This window comes from Lonchura striata, chromosome 4 (assembly GCF_050655825.1).
Source record: "Lonchura striata isolate lonStrDom1 chromosome 4, ASM5065582v1, whole genome shotgun sequence".
In the NCBI taxonomy this organism is placed as follows: Eukaryota; Metazoa; Chordata; class Aves; order Passeriformes; family Estrildidae; genus Lonchura; species Lonchura striata.
Window position 1 is genome coordinate 35,312,505 of NC_140706.1, and position 21,916 is coordinate 35,334,420.

Consider the following 21,916-nt stretch of genomic DNA (forward strand, 5'->3'; position numbering starts at 1 on the left):
AGCTAGTAACTTAGCAGTCCTTGTCCAAATGAAGGATTACACCATGTATCACCTTTTGAAATCATCAGAACGTGCTTTCAGAGATTCCTCAAACTTTGAAGACAAGACAGAAATTCAACAGAGCTAAAGAGAAACTTGAAAGATTTAGTAGACCAATAACCTCCAATGGATCAGAGGCGCACAGGGAAATACACATAACTGTTGCATGTCAGATGGATAATATTTTTAATCACAGTTTTTTTGCTCCATAAGACTGCTGGGAAGGGAAGAGAAAACAGGGTTTGGCTGTAAATAATTCTTCCATTCATCAGACCCCAAAATTGTGATGATATTTGAATAAGCACTTTGTTGTACAAAGACCACAAAAGTCAAGGGAATTTCAGAACACATTAAAGTGTGAAATCTCTCAGCAAACATGATTACAGTTTTAAATAATTAAGTGATTAAAGCCTAGAAGAGTCTAATGTGGTCATTTAGTCCAAACTCCTGCATAATGCAAGAATTAATCAGAGAATTCCTATGACTTAAAGTTTATATTTTAAAAATACATATAAAGTAAAGTTTATATAAATTAATTTTAAAAATTAATTAAACTAAGAAAATACAGATTAAGATTTAGTTTGGTGTGTGTGTGTGGGTCCAAGAATCCAATCTTGGCTAATTTCTCTAGTGTATGGAAGAAATAATTTGAGTATCATTTCTATTCTCCAATGTCTGGTTTCAAATTCCACAAACATCAACTTAACTTTAACAACTTCCTATTAGATGTTTTCTTGTATATACTCTGGCATAACGTAGGTGCCCCTTACCTTTATTCTTAAACTTACCATACTAACACTGTGCATTTTTAAATTGAAGGGGTGCCCGTGGCCAGTTTTGAAGTACTTCCAGTTTTCAGCACAAAAAACTATATGGGATATTTCTGTGATAGTTATAGCAGTAGGGAATCTTAGAATGCAATCACAGTGATTTGGTTTGGAGAGCACCTCTGACAATAGCACATTTCAAGTCCCCTGATAAAAGCAGAGTCTGCTAGAATTGTATGTGTTGAGTATGCTACCCTGTGAAATGTTCTTTTTATAATTACTTGATCTAATATATAGCTGTATGAGTATTTATTAGTATATCCACTTCCTATAGGACTACCTGGGGTGAAATAGTCTCTTTTGGATGATCACAACGCTGTGCTTATGTCTTGGTGTCCAGTTTTGAAAGGGGATGTGAATAGCTATCACACTTGAAAGGGGATGTGAAAGCTAAAGTTAAAGTTAAAACTTTAAATATACTTATAGGCTTACTGCTGCAGTCTAGAGTATCCATGTGGAGAACCTAGCCATAGGATTTAGAAACCTGTATGTAGAAATATACATATTTCTCCCTCAATTATACTGGCATTCATGTTCAGTTCATTGTTCTTCATCAATCTGTCAACCAGGAGCATCTTTTCAGAGTTAAACCTGAAAATGAGTAGCATATTCCTTTGGGAATATGGACAATTTTGATCCCAAGATATAAAAGGCATAATTTTCATAGTCTAAGGTATCAAAATTATTGAAGTTCTTTAGAATTTTAGAGGAATTATACTGACAATTACCTAATTTTACTCTGGAAAATTTTACTTGTTTTCAAAAGTAAAACCAGTAAGAATCATGAAATATATCCAGTCAGACTGAAGGTTTTAAATTACAGATGATACTTAAAATAGCTCCAGATAATAGTCTGGAAGTATATTAAGATTGGTATTCTGAATCAGAGATACTGTTAATAATTTTTTATTATCTTTCTCCTCTTGATCAATATAGCGTATATGAAATATATATTTGAATACTGATATGAGCAGGTTACTTCTTATCTCTTGTATTTTAAGTCTGGATATCATATGCAGTGGTGAAAGATCTTCTCAATGAAGGAAATTCTTTAACCAGATGAGACTTTCACAAAGAGGTTAATTTTCTGAATATGATAATGATGTTAGTGTTTATTAGTATGAAACATAATGAGAATATATGCAAAGAGGTGGTCTTCTCACTCTCCTCTTCAATAAAATTTCTGTTTCTAGATGTGTTAGAACATAGAAGAATGCAGAAAGAAATGAGAATAAATTAAGGTCATCAAGGAGAGGATGTCCATTATTCTTCTGTCAAATGTAACATCCAGACTTGAACACAAAAAATAGTAAGATATTTCCATCAAGTGAAGCCCTGTACTGAAATTTATTTAGGTTATATGACCATCCTGCCATCTCTTGATAGCTGACAGTTTTAAACTGGTAGTTTGTTCCTCTAGAAGAATGTAATTTTCTCAGAAAAAAATGATTATTAGGAATTAGTGGAACTATACAAATCCCATCAATGGCGTAAGCAACAATATTCTGCTAACATTACATTTTGCCTTCAACTTTCTTCCTTCCTCTCTTAACATTCTATTTCCCCACTAATTCTGATATTTTTTCATGTCATTAGGCATTTTTCCTTTCCCTGGACACTTGTGTAAGGGTCTGTTAGGAGTTAAACTCAGGGCCCTGTGCTCTTGTTTTATTATTCTGTATCTCATGAAGTTGTAGATATAAAATACATGTCCCAGAGCAGACATTTAGAGACATTTTGGAAGTCTTAAAGCTTCCCAATTTTTCTTTCAACACCCCTCCGTTGGGATATTCCAAAGACAAAATATGATGTGCCATTATTTTATAGTCACATTTCTATTTCAAATATGAAATATAAATTATGGAGCACTGTCGCTGTCGAGGCAGGACGGGAATGAGAAGACTGACCAGAAGGCTGTTGAGAGTAAAACTCCAGTTTATTCAAAATGCACCGCTCTTTTATACAGAGCTTCATGAGGACCAACTCCATTGGTTCTGAAGTGAAAACAACGCACAGCATTGGTGCAAAGTGCTTGACGCACAGTGATAGAACTTAACTATGAACAATGTGATAAACAAGAGAGATAAAGAATTATTTACATGCTTCTCTAGCTTTTTCTCAGGTCTCTGCCTGGCTAGAAACTGTCGTTTCTCTCTTTGAATGAATCTGAGTCCTGCAGAGCACTCTAAATAGAAAATTGGAGCACAAGTTTTAATTTTTCTGTGTTTTCCAGATTTCTATAATCTGCTGCCTAATTTACATAAAATAATTACTACCTGTGCATCTACATCAGTGTTTAGGTGAAGTTAGGTGTGAACCTCTAAAAAATGTATGTCCCACTTTTCCTCACCTACTGCATTTTTTGCATCATGGAATATTCTCCAAGAACATAAATTGCTTTTATAATTTATGTTTTCATAAATGTTTTTATATCCATTGTATTTTTTCATATAATAAAACCAGAACATGCTTTCCAGGAGTGAACTGTACACCGCTCCAACTCACGGAGGGCTGTCTGTCTGTGGGACCTTACTGGCATTAGTCCAAAGTGAATTCCCTCGAAGCACAAAGAACATGTATTGCTTCACTCCCCATATCCATCACAACTTCCTCCTGTAGTCAGAGGCAAAATAGCTGAAGTAATCTGAACTGGCTTTTGATTTTTTCTTGATTGGTTATTGAGGTAGTAATATTAGCAACATAAATAATTTTGTGCTTTTAAATTATATATTCATAATCAAGTTTATTATGTTGTCATAATCAAGACATCACTGCACCACAACATTATTATTATGATGTAGTTGAAAATCAATAGGACTGAAGGATGGAATGGTAAACTGATTTGAAGGCCATACAAAACGGAGTAAAAGTCAGGTGTTTGTCATGCTGTTTAAAGCTGTAAGTGCTCAGCTACATTTCATAATATCATAATGGACACCAGGGGATCCCTTAATGTCATCAGCTTCCAATTATTCTCTTGATTAACTGTTTATTTAGTCTCATTATACAGTTGGATGTTCTGTCTTGCCTTGCCATTTACAATTGGCATGGTTGTCCAATGATTACTTGCACCAATAATCTCATTTCACATTAAAAGGGAATTTTAGGCAGTCTAATGTAGTTCCCAGTAACATAGCTCTTTTCTGTGCTAGAAGTGTTTCCAGAAACAGAAGCTTGTGTAGTTTCTCTGTACAGTTTTAAAGTAGCTCATGTATCACTGGCGGTAAATATGTTTCCCAGTATGCTGAAGAAAAAAAGCCTCTGTGGTTGCTGCTTAGAAAGTCACATACAATTGGCATTTTCTGCTTTGGTTTGTTATTCTATGGAAGACTTGCAGAGCTTTTCTGTTCTCTGGCTTTAGGATTAACATCTATTCATAATTTAATCTTGAAAGGTCGATGAAAGAGTTCCAAAGAAACATTCAGGATGCAGATTTATGTTTCAACCTTGTTAATAAACTGCAGTTGAATATGAAAGAAGCTTACATTAATTCTCTTTCACGTTCTCTCTGTCGCTCACTCACACAAGCTGTATGGATGACCAGTTAATAGCACCTGAAACTAATCAGAGTTCTCTGAAGAAGGAGCTTTGGCACTTTATAATATTTACAGAGAAAAATAGGTTATTGTAGGGGTGGGGGTAAAACTTTAAACCATTTTTTGTCAATGCTATGCTTTATTTCATCAGTTACATCTTAACCTTTGGCATGTGGGTGCAGTAGGCTTTTTAGGAAGTTAAAAATCCTGTCATTAAAATTAAGGTGTGTGTGAACCTGACGTGAAAATGACCCTAGTGGGAAGTAGATCAAGGATTAATTCAGCTCAACATCTCATATATTTGTGCCAAAAGCAGCCTGCCTTGGAAGTAGTATAAGAAGTGGCTAAAACTTTTTCACAAAATATTTCTCTACTACCCAGTAATTTGCAGCTCAGTGATTTAATATCCATGAATCCTTGTAATTCAGATTCTCTTTGTTATTTTGTTGGGTTCTTTTCCCCCTCTACAACAGCCTGCTACGAGAAGTTTCCAGAGCTTAAATACATGTTGTGTAATATGCCATTGTTTACTTCTGGGCCTACTTTCTTTGCAGTCCTGTCCCTTTATTGAACAAGTTGTTTCTTCCTGACCTTTTCATGTCACTCAGGATTGTCCCATCTTTATTGTATCTTCCCCAGTTATCTCTTTCCAACATTTTTTCTTTTTGTTTTCTGTTATATTTGAAAAATGTTTGTATGTTTGTTTCAAGGAACAAGGTAATTTGGTTTCATCAGTGACCTATATATTCTATTGCTGCAAACATCCCTGTTGAGGACGTTAGACACCTCAAATATTTGGTGCTATTGAGAAATGCAACTTAGAAACAATTTACCAGCCTAGGTAAAATATTTGCCAGACCATCTTTGAAATATGAATATTTGTTAATGCATATCTAAGAAAAGATTTTGAAGATATGAATAGCAGAGGAGACTTACACAGGAGATCTGTTTTAAAGGAAATATGCCTCTCCTAAAAAACTGTGTAAAAGAATGATTTCTAAAAAGATGGAAGTTGCTTAGATCCTATGGTGTTTACAGCACTTCTATATATAAAGACCTTTTCATGTGTTGATTTTTAATCAATCAGTTAGATCTGAGAGGTAAAACAACTAATATTTTTTTTTTCAGATACTGCAGAAAATGGAGCTCTAGAAACATGAATTAAAAGGGGAAAAAAGATAGGAAATATGTTGACTTATAAATAATTATTCAATTATTTAATTATATATATGCATTTAGCTTCATACACTATATTTATTCTGATGTGAACCAGATTTGAACAGTTTTATATGCAAACAGGGTAAAAAACAACAAAAAACCCAACAGTAACCCCCCTCAAAAAGCCCCCCGCCAACCAAAACCCCAAACAAAACCCAACCAGGCAAAGTAAACACCTTTTTTAAAATTTTTTTGGGGGGGGGCTCGGAAGGCAGAACTAAACCAATGTATTTAGATAGCATAAAGTAAATGGGTGAGCTATTTATTTATTATATGTTAATAGGAATTTTCAGCCATAGTAGTTTTTATTTTTGTTTAAGTTTTAGTTACTTCCCCCAGAAGGATGAGAAGTTAAACCTGCAAAGAAAAATTGGAATTATGTTCAGTTTTCACTTTTGGTGAAATAATGGAAGTCTTAAAATGATGAGATATTACTCTGTAGACAAAAGGTACAAAAATGCTAATTTATTGCTAGACTGCAGCGTCCAATTTGCATTCCAAATCAGACTGCAGAGCTCCCCAAATTAGTAGGTGCCCTCACAGTGTATTTAACCTATGTTTTTCCAGAGCAAACTCCTAGCAGTGCATGTGTATGTGCTTTCTCATGTACGTACCCACATGTGCTGCTTCACCATTTTAAGATCCGGTTATTTTAGAAGAGCTTTGAAGAAAGCTAATTTGAGATATGAGGAATCAGAAAAAGAATTGATGCAAGAACTGCTTTAAACCTCTGATCTGCCTCTAAATTCCTGTTTACTGTGACAAAGAGGATGTGTACAGTGCATAAAATTTGCAGTGATAATTGTCTTGTGTTGAATTGTGCTTGTGTGTAAACACATATACATGCACACAAAATTGTATTGCTATAAATATATTTTTTAGAATACTGTAAGGGAAATAGTGTATATTTGTTGTTAGTTCCTGATGATACAGATGTATGAGAAGAAGAGAAATGAAGAGTCATATTATTCTTAAATGTGCTGATACAGGAGGAGGGGGAGAGGCGGGGGGAGAGGGAGAGAGAGAGAGAGAGAGAGAGAGAGAGAGAGAGAGAGAGAGAGAGAAAGACAAGTAATACAGCATAAAGAACCCACAGGCATTTGGGCTTTCCCACTTCAGTAGCAAATAGGGGGAATTATGGGTTGGTGGTCTGCTTCTCCTTAGGAGGACACTCCTCCATCTGTTTTCAGTACAGCCTGTTTCCAATTTAAACACAGATTTCAATACAAACCTCAATTTCTTTACTCCATTTTATATGCAAAGTGGGGCTTATGAATCGGTGTCATTGCCATAAGGGCTCAGACCAAATTTCCCCCCAAAATTCACAGGCTGTTCATTTGAATACCTGCTTACAGTGGTACACAATGGGCAGCTTTGAGAAGAAAAATTGATAATCTTCACGGAAGAGTAATTTGAATGAAATTACACTTGACAGCCTGTCTCCAAGCAAACAAGGAGAGTGAGGGAGCCTTAGCTAAGCTCTGAGGACTTGCCTAAGCCTCTGCTGTTGGAGCTTCCCAGGGAAAAAAAATCCACACTTTTTCCTACATCTGACTGAAGCTTTTGATTAATTCTCTGTAGCTGTTTCTAGTGAAGAAAGGTAGCCATGGAAGAGAATATGGAAGAGGGACAAACACAGAAAGGTATTGTGTTAAAATTGCTTTTTCTTTGCATGGAGATAATTATTTTGCTGTTCTTCATTTGCCTTAGCAGCATGCTGTAAGGTTGGGGAATATCTGTATGTGGCAGATGGGGAAAGACATATTATTTTCATATAATTTAATTAATTTTTCTCTCTGCAGCAGCACATAGCATTAAAAGAGTAACTGCCAGCTGATACCTAGTATAAAAAGAACCTAGATAGCAAATTTTGCATCTATATGAATAATGTTGCAAGCATTTAATGCAGGCTGTTTTCCAGACTAGTCTTTGTTAATGTTCATTTATTTCACGTTTCCACGCTTGTCTCGCTGGGTCAAGAGAGTCTAGCATGAACTAAGAGAGAGCTACTCACACAATATTTGGAGCTGGTTGCAATTGGATATCTAACAATGTAACCAGTATTTGCACCTTGAATAAGAATCCAGACTGAACAAAGACATGGGGTATATTTTCTATATATTAGGCAGTTTTGAAATTTCCCTCTGCCTTTTGCTACTTTGGTTTTGTAATGTGTTGCAGCAGACTTGCTATCGTTCTAATATTTGCATAGCACAGATTTGCATTTTGCAGAAATTAATTTTGCAGGCTGCAGCTGAAATTGCTTTAGCAAGATGTACACAGCATGTTCAGAGTATTTCTGTTCCACAGCTTCTGGTTGAAAAAAACTGAATGTTGTGGGATATGTTAGCACTTAAAAGTCCAATTTAAAGTGATTGTGGACAATTAATTAATGTGTGGATCATTGGGAGACACAGTGTTTTCAGTCTTTTCACTTAAGTGTTATTCTGTACTAGCGACATAACAGTACTGAAAGGAACCAAGGCTTTTTTCATTTTTATTTACTGCAAGCACAAAGGATAATCCTAGTGAATATTTGCTATGTTAAATTTTTATTATTTTCATGTCACAGTTTTTGAACTCACTTCCATTTTTGAGGAAGATATAGGAAGTTGTCAAATATTTTAGCATTAATTGCCTGTAAAGGCATATTTTTCTCCACTGATGCCATATTCTGTTTTTCTGCTCCCTGATCAATCTGCTTCCTACATGTAAATGTCGTGCTTTCTCATTATAAGTGACCCATTTAGACAGAATGCAGCTTTGAATTGTTTATGGTCTTGACTTGATCTAGATGCACAGTATATAGTCATGACAACATTAAAAGAGGATATATGCTCCATGTGTATACAGACTTGTTTTTATAGATAATAAGATTAGTATATGATTACAGAAGTTTCTTCAGTTGAATTTTATTACTTGTAAATGAAAGATAGAATAGGAAAGTACAGGACAGGTCAGTTTTTCTGTTTTGTTTTGGTGTGGTTTCTTTCCTGAAGGTAAAATCAATACTTTTACTGTATGATTCAAATTGTTTATCTTGCTTTACACTTAGAAATTGAAGACATGCTTTTAAAAAAAATTCTGAAATTTATTCTTTTGCTTCTTAAAACTAGTAAAATGAACTGTTTGACCAAGAAATCAAAATACGTCATTGTTACCAAATGATGCTGCCTGAAGAAAGTGTGAAATTCAAAATCCCTAAATTCTTATTAGAGAGGTAAAAAAAAAAAACCCACCGAGAAAAAAAAGGAATAATTTTTGTATATTGAAAGTATTTGTTATTGATAAACTGTGTCTTAATTGTTCATATGATAAGCAGTTGAATTACCAATAGCCACTCGAAATGCTGTGATTAATAGTGTGATTACAACAGCTAACACTACTCACCCCCCACCCCCATTTAAAATGCCATGTGTTCAGCCTTTTTCCCCTTTAGTGGTACCCAGCTGTTGTCACAGACAGTGGCACAAGAATGTTAAGAGCTCACAAATCATATGTATTTTTCCTTACTGGTGTGAAAGAGAATGCTGCTTAGTTTCTGTCAACATACCTGTGAACTTGTCATTTCAAGATGTCATGTTCCCTTGTTGGGTTATAACAACTTTTAGAATATATTTAGAGTTTCAAGAAAATTTGCAATTCAGGAAGAAAATTTAAAAAAATATTTTCAGTTTTGAATTTTTGGAGGTGCCTGACTGTATTATAGGGAAGAATAGGGATGATTATGAAATCCTGCATCTCCTTAAGTTTTGCATTTTGCACTTTAAGAATATTGACTGGTACTACTATGACATGATAGTTCTCTTCCATAGTTTCTGAGGTTTTTTTCCTTTAATTTAGTGTGATCTATCTACTGTGTGTTTAATTGATATCCACAGGACAGTTCCAGGTCATTTAGACCAATTTTCCTAATTGTAGTGTTTCAGAAACAGTAATGGTAATTCACATATTCTATTTTTCATCCTCCTGCCATCTCAAATGAAAATGTTTCTTTCTTTCTCTTTTCTGATTTATACAAAATCAATGGGAGTATAAATTGTCACTGCTTATCAGCTCCTGTGCTTTTCACAGCAGATGCTTTGAACCTCCCACTGAACAGCATTACGTCTTGCTAGCAGCCATGATGGAAGTGAATAACTTCATGTTGATGCATTTCATAAATACGATCAAGATAGCTCTAGAAGATTTAGAAGTCCTGTTATTTCTGAGAATTTTATTAAATAAGATATAATTAAGTGCAAACATAATTCTTAACACAGTAGTTCCAAATAATGACCTTTTGCCACAGTCTCTCAACCTGCTAATGTTTAATACTTATGATTTCTTTATGTCTGTATCTTGGAAAATTATAAGCAGCAAAAGACATTCCATTTTTTTTTTTTTTAAAGTAATGAATTTTTAGAAGCTCACATCAAAGTAAGGGACATCTCCCCTCCCCATTTTCTTTCTATTGGCCACAGAAATTTTGTTTTCAAACTGGCATCACTACCTTTAATATAGTTAAATGAGATAAGGCTGTTGTCCAGCAGTTTTCGTGTATAAAGGTGTAAAAATTGAAGCCAAGAATATTTTCTATTAATCCATTCCCTTTTTTAAAGTACTGGAAGACTTGTTGTGCCTCCTCCACCCTGTTTTTTCCCCCTTGATATCCCATTTCCTTTGCTTGGAACTCAGTGCAGGTTGGGGAGGGGGTTTCAAAGGTATTTGCTATACACCTGTCTCTGGCTGTCCAATAACTGAAAGTGTAGGAAGTCTGTCTGAAATGCAAAGTAAATTAACACTAAAATATATTCTAGAAAGGCAAAAAGTCATAACATCTCAGAAATACCAATTTGTTTACAATTTCTGTAATGATGACATTATGCTACATCCTAGACCTCTAACATAGTAAGACATTTGACTGCAGATTTGCTGTCTTGAAAACCCAGGATAACTAAACTGGGTTTATTTTTCAAAAAATATCAGGTCCACTAGAAGGCAGAAATTTCACTGATGTCTTTAGGGATGCATGCTAATTTTGAAAACCTCATGTATAAATTGCATGTGGCAGTGGTAGGTCTCAGCTGCCAGCGTTTGAAAGACAATGATGTCAAACTGATAGCTTTGTGATGTGGAAAAAGGTATATGTCTAGTTCCTGCATTTCAGGCCTTCCCTCTGTGACAGCACTAAGATTGCAATGGTGTCCCCAGCCCCAGTTATTCATCCCAAAGAGGAACTTTCCAGAGGGCAGGCACAGTAATTTTTCTCACTGTAAGGAACTTAGTACAGGGGAGTGCTAGATAATTCTCACCGCATCTGTTTCAGAAAAAAAGAGAAATGTTCTGGAGCACAGTAAATCATACCATTTGCACTAAATGGAAGATAAATTTGGCTTTTTAAATGATTCATCCATAACTGTATTTTGCAGTTTGAATTCCTACATAAAATAAACTCTTGGGAATGAATGGAGCACCATGTGTTTGTAGAGCAGCAAACATGAGGAAGAACCTAATTTTACTTAAGCTCTCTTGGCTGTTGTACACCTAATGCAGTTAAGATTTCACCAGTAGGATAGCAAAAAAAAAAAAAAAAAAAAGTAGCATTATTGTGACTAGAAATGATTGAATGCCAGAAGATAGTGTTTGGCCTGCATTAGCAATATAAGTGGATCTGCAGCCTATTATTGGAGCTTTTTCTTTTGTTGTCACATCACACCAGTAAAGGAGAGCTTTAAGCAGAGTTTTGGAAGAAAATCATAAGGAGACTAGGATGCTATCAGTAAAATATACACACAGCCTCTGCTTCTTCAGCCATGAGATGGTAAATTGTTTCATCCTACTTCACTACTTTTTGGAAAATGGCAGACTGACTTAGTAGGATAGTACAGAGCAGTGAAACAAAAATTATGAATGAAAATTATGTAGTTTATTTCATATTAAGAAATACCAACAGCCAAACAGTCCAAAGACTGCTGACATCCTTTCTAAGTTGGTCTTCTAAATCTTCTTATTTACCTCTAAGAGAGAAAAATTTTCTTTCTTTTTTTGACTGTTGTTGCAAAGTTCATTAAAATAAAAGTGAGGAAATCCCAGTATTTTGCACATTGATTTTGTTTGGTGACAATATTTGTAAATAAAGCAGAGAAGTTATTTTTTGTACTTTAGTGTAAATGCCACACTGAGTGACAGTCATCTTCAGTTAGATCCTTTTTATGTTGTTAGTATTCAAAAGGAACTTGGAAATAGAGTTTAAATGTGGCCTTATGAGTAGCAAGTAGCAGACATTTGCTGGCTGATATTCTTCATACCAAATGTGGATTTGTAGTGCTTGATTCTTAAAGAAAACATGGTGGGCAGAGGGCAATCTCTATTTGCTTTGGGAATATCTTTTCAATTTAGTAGGCTTAGTTCCCAAGCTTGTGCTCAGATTGGATTTTTGCAAGTTGCTTCAGAGTAGAATGGTCTTAACTTTCATCATGTTTATTGTTTCCCATCCTTAAAGGTATGTGTGTTATAATAAGACTATCAGATAAAATACTCACTTAACAGTTTCAAAGTCACTAACAGAGTAAATAAATTTCCTTTGTAATCAATGCTAAATATGGAAATAAATTTTAGCATCTGGCAAACTATTTCACTGCATTTCCTGCTTAATACTCCTTAGTAGTTAATCAATATGTTTTATTAAAGAAAAATGCAATAACAGTCAATATGAATTTATTCTAACGCTGTAAGAGTTATTCTCCTGTAGTAACTACTGACTACCTTACTTAATATTTTTACATAAGGAGCACTGACTCGTAGAGCTGTAATTTGAATATGTTATTATTCAATACATTAAGCTTTTATTCTAAGATAATGATGTAAATAAATTTAGTCTTGCTTGCTTATTTAATCTTTAACATTGAAATGTCCCTGTTAATAGTAGAAAACTTTGTATTTCTTACAAGCTTAACATTATATAGTCCTAGGCATGAAAATCCAGCACTAATAAGACTTAATTATAATTTTATACACACTCTTTCAGGGCAAAAAAACATTCCAACTGCCCCAAGGCAGATTGAATCCTCAATTCAATGTGTGAAAATTTAAGTCTTCATGGTTATTTTGACACTTGGATATCAATTTCATAAATAAGCGATATTAAAAGATTTTTCATAGGAGATGTAAATGCTTACGAAAAAAGTGTTGAATATATTTTAAATTATTGATTTACACTAATTAGTGAAAAAACACTGTATCAAAATAGCAATATGAATTTATAAAAAGCTTTTTTGACACTTTATGAGAGTAAAGGCTCACTTTTGGGAAAAAAGGGCTATTCTGGGTTTCCAATTATTCTAAAAAATTGGAAATAAAAAGAACAACACTGTAGAGGCATCAAAATTAAATTTTATTCAGCTGAGTGCTTAGGTTCTTTGTGGAGAAGGATTAAGAGATTGTTATACCTAATATCCAAATTATTTTCATTTTAGATTGTGACTATGCATTCATTTCTGATAACTACCTTAAACAATTTGTCAATGTGACTTTATCACCTGTTTTACGTAGCCTGGCACTGCACTAAAATTCAACATGGAAGAATGGAGGAAATGCTACCAGCCTCACATAACGATGATGTTTGCTCTCTTGATAAAATAGTTTTTACCTATTAATTCTCTCCATATACAGAGGTGAGAGAATACTATTTCCTCCTAGTAGTTTTATATGGAGGACTGAGTAGAAAATTATTAAAAAACCCGCCATGTTTTTAGGCTGTTTTGCCTCATATTTTAAACACTGTGAATGATTTTATAAAACCCATGAAGAATATAGGCAGCCAATAGCCATTAAAAACAGAATGTAAAAAAGGCAAAGGTGAATATTGATCTTATATGAAATACTTTGTCAGTTAATATTCTGTTTGGCAATTCTATTTCAGGAGAATTTAAAGCAAATTCAAGTGACTAAAATGCAAAATTGCTGCTAATATCTTATCACATGGCCAATCTCTGAGACAGGCAGCAAGTCCCACACTGATGTGTTGTCACAAATCATTCTCATGTGGGAGTGGGGAGTTAGAGAGGCTTCAGTTCCACTGTGCAAGGTATGAGAAGTAAGTCTGTCATTTTCTCAGCTGCAGAGGGATCAAACTCAGAGCATCAAATTGAGAGGTCAAAGATATACACCAAGTAGGAGTTAACAAAACTGGGAACTATTGTGTATGTGTGCTCTAAGGTCTTATGAAGGAACACCACTGACACAAAAAAATGGCTCTTTGCTTGTCCATACTATGTGCTTCAATGCATTACTCTCAAGAAGGCTAATTTTTATCTTTTATTTTTTTTCCCCTCTAAAATTTTCATCTCATTCTTACTAGTTATCATGTAGGAGTTCAATACTCCTTCCAAAATTTATACTTCAGCCATCTGGAACAACATTTTTTCAAATAACAGTTGCTGAAATACAATTACTAAATGCAAACATTACTCTTCTTTTTACACTTAAAATGCACCTGACATATGCATTTGGACAGTTTCTGAGGACTTTTTTATTTGATTCACATTGGGAAAGTTTCATTTTCTTTCCACAGTAGCAATAACAATACAATTTTTCAGGAAAGTAATATCACAATAAATTTATTATCAATTTTTAATTTGAACAGCACATTTGCTGAGGTTGTGGTATAAAACTAGACTAACAAAAATGCATTTGTTGCACTTTATGGCAGAAAGGTACTACTGCCATAATTAAAAAAAAAACTTAAGGCAAAAATTTTTTTTCCCCTTCAACTGTCAGTATCTTCCTATTTGTACTCCAAGACTGCAAGTTTTTTAACATTTCTCTTAAAAAAAATGTAGTTCTTTTTGATTGTTGTCCTGCTTTTCATTTTTCTTTGGAAGCACTTTCTTTACTTTCTTTTGCATTTACTTTTTCCATGCCTGGAAGACATGGAAATTAAATTCTGCAACATTTCAAAATCTCTTCTGGGAACATGTAATAGAAGATGACAAGTGCTGCATGTTTATTAATTAAGTCATAGCTGGTCACATCCTACTTCTCAGGTTGCAGAAGAATGATTTTATACATGCAAAATTGGACATTAAGGAGAAATTTGAAGGAAGAGAGTAGTAGCATAGCGAAGTGATTAGGCAGGGATTACTCTGCACTAAGGCACAATGAGAAAAAAGTAGAGATGATTGATGATTGTGCTGATAGAGTTTCAAGAGAAGAAATATGAATGAAAGAAGAAAGGAATAAGCAGTAGAATGTGAAGTACCTTTGGAGGGTTTCAGAAGTCTGAAATTTATATGGAAATAGGGGAATTATATGATTGTTTATGTCAAAACATACCTCTGAGGTCATCAGGACCAACCACAACCCTAGCACTGCCAAGTCCACCACTAAACTATGGTGGAAGACAATATTAGAGTTGAAAGGCAATATTAGAGTTTAAAGTTTAACATAGGAAGTTAATAGAAGCATACATTTGAATTATATTTTTAAAATAGTGAACATTTAAGCACATTTCCCCCCCAGTTAAAACAGCAACTATGTTCATGGCTACTAATAATACCATAAAATTACTATGGCAATATTGTCACTGTGGGCAGTTTCTAGCTATTTGAGGCTACAGGTGAGGGCAAAGGGAGAGTAAGTATGATTTTATCTTAAAGTGATGAGAGATAGGAAAGATGCTGTTAGTTGGAAAAGGAAAGTATATCACTTCACATTTGTGGAAAAGAGTTATCACAATTGACCTGTTGGCCTAGTTTCTCTGGTGAAGGAAGCTGGTATTTCACCCGCTTGCCTAGCTAGGTAATGTAGCCAGTGTGGGAGGCTCCACAGTGTAGTGGCACCCTCTGCTACTGGTGAATCAGCTTAGCTTTCTTTGTGTAGTTCATCAAAGCCTCCCACCCCCTGCTTTCCCACCAAATCATCTCTTACTCTATTAAGATACATGCAATTGTAAGCACCTGGCATAACTTTGAATTGATTTAAAAACATTTAGGAAACAACCATGGGAAGAGCTTGGGGTATATCTTTGCAGTTCTCAAGTGAGGATGCTTGACCCTAGCTAAGAGTTTAGGTTTGCTTATTTTTATGCCAGAGTAGATCCTGAGGTTCTGATGTCAGTTTTGATTGGTACTGCAGGATGAGATGAGGAAACCCATCCAATACTTATCCCTATGCTTGGGTGGCACAAAGCTCTGACTCTCATCTCCCCTGAAGAAAACTATTACGTACACCCTCTTGTGTTCTACTTCCATCTGCCACATTGTTTGTTCCTAGTCTCTTTTACCATTATTTGACTCATCCCACACATACAACCTTCAAAAGATTTTCGGCTCTGAGGCAGGGTAATTTACTGTCAGTAACATGAATGCTATGGGAGCATTTGTGAGTTATCTAAGTAACAGTGAAATCATTTGGTTGAGGATTGCTTTCCTTATTAGTGAATGGCAATAGACAAGGTAAAGCTACCTTAACCTGACCAATAAATTAATCCTTGCCTTTTGCCACTTAAGTACCACAATGTGTCTTAGGTCATATGTACGAAGTGATATATATTCAACAACTCCTTTCTCTTTACTGATCTGCTTGTTCTGCAACCTCTGTGATGAAAATTTATTTCCAGCCACATTTTTCTGCATAATTTATTTACCATGTTCATGACACAATTTGGAGTGGTTCTCTGTGATACTTACATTTGATTTGCTCCCTTTCCAATGGAAGAGGCGGGGAATGGCTGAGACAAAGGTTCTGCTGTCACTTGGACCAGACAGATGCTTCTGTGCCCTGAGTACAGTGTTAAACAGGCCAGGCAGCTGCAGCAGAAGAGAATGCAGTATCTACTGCTGGGTGCAGTGAGCCCAAATACAGCCTCTCTGGCTGCTGGATTAGTCCACTGTGGAAAACCTTAACTGACCAGATGTCTGTGAAATCATTTTTAATTTTACTGATAATGATGACGATAGTAAAATAAAATAATATTTTGAAATCTCCATATGGAGTGAAAGAACTTATAAACTCTAAAAAGATTGTGCTTATCAAAAACATTATAACGAATAAAGAACATGAACTTATGGCAGGTAACAGGTTGAGAATCCTTTTAAATAGTAACTCAATATGCATAACTGAGGATGAAAGTAAACGTCTGAAATTGCCTTGAGAAAGGGACCATTGACTACTAGCCACTGTGTTGGTCATGAAGGTATTCAATTATATTATTGAGCACTGGTATTATTGATTTTTAAACTGAGTAGCTTTAGTGTGAAATGCTTCCTGCTTAAAATAGTTTGCCTTTGTTCATGACTTGTTGATAAACCAATCCTGTATAAAAAAGGAATTTACATTTCCATCTGATTGAAACAAATAAAATAATTTATTTTATTTTGAATTACTCTGAGTATATTAGATGTATATAATGCTTTTCCAATTTGTTGTGGTGTTTCAATATAGCAGCACAATTATCTTCAGGGAATTTCTCAGCTTTCTAATTTTTTACTGACACACTAACCACTGCTTTTGACCAAAATACACTTTTGACATTATAAATAAACATAACCATCTTTCCTCTTAGCAGCAGATTGCAGTTCCTTGGAAAGACCTGCAGGTTCTCTTTGCAGCTCTCATGGTTGTCAGGCACCTTATAGTCATGTTACTTAACTAGATGGCTGAACTAGATTAAAGTGAAAGTGTCTTGTTTTCCAGATGTTCATAATCAGCTTGACAGCTACTCCTCTGAGTCACAAAACATGTCTACTATTTAGTCTTGACTTATATTTTCTACCTAATGCACTCCTTTTGCTGGAAAATTCATAGTTCTCATAGAGCATTAAGGACCCCTTTTGTCCACACTGCCTACCAATGTTGTATAGAATACTAAGAATTACTTGTAAGTGCATATATGGCCCTTGATTACTTCCAAAAATTATAGACATCAGTTATTTGGAAATCTGAAAAATCAATGACCAAAGCTCTGATCTTGTAAAGATGATCACTGAGGTTGTGGGTTCAATCCCTATGGGTCATTTACTCAAGAGCTGGAGTTGATGATCCATGTGGATCCCTTCCAGCTAAGAATATTCTGTGCATCTGAATATACATTTTTGATGTCATGCACTGTGAGTAATCCCGCTGGTTTTATACCAATGTAAGCAAAATGAAGCACATAAACGTCTAAGATTAAGACCTAACAATGCCATGGAGTAATGTGCTTCTTGCTGTCAGGTTTTTGGCAGGATATCTCTGAGAAGACATGATGATGCAATTTAAAAGGGTTTGAGAGGAGACTGGAAGGAAGGTTAAATGGAGTTTGTTTATCAGCTGAAGATTTTTTTTGTGTTTGTATAACATGGTATTACAGTGATTAATATGCTTTGGGTTTCCTGTGGCTCGCTCTCCTGTGGCAGTTTCTAAAAATAATATTCTTCTTAGATTAACCTTCTTAAAGGTTTTTGTTTGTAGTTTTCTTTTGAATTGGTGGAATTTGGATTTACTCCCGGGCAGGGTATACTGGACCTTCCAGTGGTATTGAACAGTTTTGATAGTGTGTCCTGTTCACATACTTTAGCCCAGATGATCATCAGATTTGCTGCACAGATGGAATTTTTCCCAAGGCAGGCTACTAGTGACCTTCTTTTTTACCTTTTTTTTCTGCAACAGGGTCATGGTCTGCTTTCTAAGATTATATGGAAGTTTATTTTCATTAAATTCTTGCTTCTAGTGCAACACTAACACTGGTGTTTTCCTTCTTGCTGTCCTTTTGTAACAAACTACAGATGATCTTTGAATGTAGGTCTGGACCAGGATGTTGGCCATTTGCCTGTATTTTTGGGCTACACTGGAAGAAGATTCAATAAGTCCTTCTGAACTGGACATCTATTACAAGGTTTTCTTTTATTAAAAGGTTCTGGACTCTGACAATGTCTAGTCTGAGCAATGTGCATTTTTTTTCCAAGATTTTTACCATATGTACTGTGCTGTTAAAAGTTTTAAAGGGGAAAAAGATAATATTTTCAGCTACATATAGAATTTGTCTATCTTCTATTTTTATGATACCACTTTTTTAATATAGATAAAATTAATAAAAAAGGATGTTCTTCACTGTGACTATCTTAAGACTTCAGTAAAACATGTATACTTCAACCACACCCATGACATGTGGCACAAAGGCCAGAAAATGAAAATTAATTTCAGCTGTTCGACAGCATATGGAGGCTACCATTTCTCAAAGATGCTATCTTTCAATTTCTCCAAATTATTCTAGATTTATGAACATTGTTCACTAGTGAATACACTGGAGTAATTATAACCTAGTGGTGGGTAGGTCTTTTAGGTCAGCTGTGTTTATGCTTGTGGTTCAGACAAGATATTTTTCTCCCCCCTCCCCATCTGGTACATTCATTAAATATTTAAGGCACAGGGGAACCTGTTAAGGACATTTGGGCTTTTTTATCTGCTTTATGGCTGTGTTTATCTAATGGGGGCTTTTGCTGTTAATATTTTTTTATTTTGATCTGTTACATGTCTATGCCATCTGTATTGTCTGTACTTCCAGCAGATACTCTTCCTTTATTACATGTCATATCCCCTTCTATATAAATACATTTATTTTATTACATAATTATTCATAGTATGAACTTTTAAAGTCCAGTTTGTCACCACTGAACTGGACGTAGTGATTTTAATATGTGGATTTCAAGACTTTAAAGAACCTGTATCTGGCTGTGGGTGTGGTTTTTTTTTGAATATTATACACAACCAAAGAGCTGAAATACACTTTCCTGAGGGCAGACTAGCTAAGTCCCTGCCTGGGGAGTTACCTTCTAATACACAGTTATTCCTGCTTGTCTGTCTTGATTTATTCCTTTTACTGTTTTATTTTTATTATTATCTTTTAATGTAGACTCAACTAGATTTGATGTAGCTGCTGCAGATGCTGTCTTGTCATATCCTCTGGGGTATATTTTTTTCTCCTTTTTGTTATTCTTGCCTTAATCACTCCTGATATTTTTTTTTTTTTTTACTCCATACTAACTCTGTATCTGAAGCTAGAAAGATGGATGGTCTCCTACTAGAGGTAGGAAAGTACTGCCACTCCAGAATTCCTGATCTGTAATCATTCCTCTAATCTAATATCCTGACAAGGTGATAGACTTCAATGTTGTTACAGAATGTGATTGGTTTATTTCTAAAGGGATAATTTTACTAGGCTTTTTGTGGTCCTTCAGGGACAATGAATTACACAATGGCCCAGATGTAACAAGCAATATGTAGCAGTCATTAAACTAAATTATTGCACTCATCCTCACTGTCCTTAATCTGTTAACATTTTGGGTTTTGTTGTTTTTTTTTTTTTTTTTTTCATAACCACTTCAGTGTGATAAACTGTATAATTTAAAAGCTTTCCTACCAAAGTGTGATTAGGAATAATTTGACTGTGGGTAGAAGTGGGTAATAATGATGCAGAATTTTTTCAGGTAAGCATAGTCATAAATTCTATAAGTTAAATAAACTAGGTACTGCTAAAATATAGAATACTTGCATAGAATGAATATAACAAAACAAATTTCTCCTTTGTAAGTGGGAAAACATGTTAGAAACTTCCACAACAATTCATTTACTATTATCAGAATATTAAAAACTTTCAATTTTTTCATTTCAATGATGTTATGTAAAAAGAGGGTAATTATTTGCATTTGCTTTGTGCAGTTGCTTTGACTCTCTGTTTTTATTCTTTGTCCATTATGACTCATTTTATGAAATTGTTTGTTTTACCTTTGTTAAGAGGAATTAAGAAAACACCTCTTTTCTTAGTGTCTTTATGGTTATTGAGGTAGAACAGCAGTTGCTCTGTCAGTGTCACAGTGTTTATTTTAATCTCTGAATTAATTTTCTTGGTTGCTAGGCAATTCTACTTCATAGATTTAATGGAAATGACTAATTCAGTGCGCTCTCATTTCATAATAGGCAATCGTTTGCATTAAAAGTGAAACTAGGTTTCTCTATGACATAATGTTTGACAAATACTCCTGTCAGTATACAATTTATTACTTTAGTGAGCACAAATTCAAATTTCTGTTATCCAGCCTTGTATTTCTTGTACAATCCAACAAAGCTGTTGTAAATATAAAGTATTCAAAAGAGGGAGAATTTAGATTTTACAGATATATATAGAGGGCAAACACCTGCCCTAAGGTCTGACATTTTGGAAATTTTTTAACTCATCTTATGGAGATGGTTCTCTAACATGTACTTAGACCTGGAATCAGTTAAGTCTTTGTACATCCTCAATGGCAGTGGTGTAATTAATAAATGCTCTGTATCTCAGTTACTCAGCCTACAAATGTATTCAGCAGATACTGCTTATTAGCAGTACATGGAAGTTCAAATTAGGTGTGAATATTCAAAGTAATAATAGCCATATTATTAAAGGAAACCTCTCAGCACTCGATCATTCTGGAGGTTTCTCATACTGAAAAACAGAATGCCTGAGGACAGTTTCTTTAAACTTTAGAATATTATTTTCTGCTATTTCAATACTATTCCTATTTAAGGACAAAAATATAGGAAAAAGAGCTTTAAATGAAGCTTCTTAGGGTCCTCTGTATCAGGGTCGTGCAGAAGTGCAGGCCTCTTTCATTTTGTTGCTACCAGCTATGCTTTCATTTATTCTGAGCTATCATCTGCTGAAATACTGTCTTTTAGCTTGTTATCTCCATTTCACTCCTATGTCTCCATGTTGGGGAGCTGCGCAGCTTAAAAATGACTGGAACCCACCCTCTTCTGCAGAAGAATAAAGGATTCTGTGGGCCTGACAACCAGTGTGTACCCTGGTATTCTCTGGCCTTCTGACATTCTTTCAAGGTTTATCAGTTCAACTTCTTTAGCCCAGAACATCATTCTGCATGCTTATTTGCTATTTATTTTCCTTCAGTTTATCTTACATTTTTATTCCTGAGAGAGGCCACATTTTTGTACCATTAGTGTGCTGAAGGCCACAACTGATTTGGTTTATCTATATAGTTTGTGGCCATCAAAACTCTAAATTCTATGTCCAGTTCACAAAGACATACTGGGAATACTGTATATTTTAATGGTTTTGTATTTAATACACAGTCTTTCAGTATCTATTAATACAAAAAAACTTTAGAAAAACTCCCAGTTGCTATCTTACAACTTTAATTATCACCTAATTGTGGTAAAATAAGCAATAATACCATGCTATTTCTGAGCTTTCTAATTGGATTTGAGAGAAAAAAAAATCAAAAATCACACCATTAAAAATATTTTAAGCTTTTTTTCAAAAAGGACATAAAAGGATAAAAA

General features: G+C 34.7%; 1 protein-coding gene across 1 annotated transcript in view; it reads left to right on the forward strand.

The window, feature by feature from the left end:
• Positions 1-6,620: 6,620 nt before the first annotated feature.
• GPM6A (glycoprotein M6A) overlaps positions 6,621-21,916 on the forward strand; it is a 116,043-nt gene continuing 100,747 nt past the window's right edge. Inside the window, exon 1 of the mRNA XM_021550824.3 lies at positions 6,621-7,263. Within this exon, the coding sequence (XP_021406499.1) occupies positions 7,227-7,263 (37 nt within the window). The 5' untranslated portion in view covers positions 6,621-7,226. The remainder of the gene's footprint in view (positions 7,264-21,916) is intronic.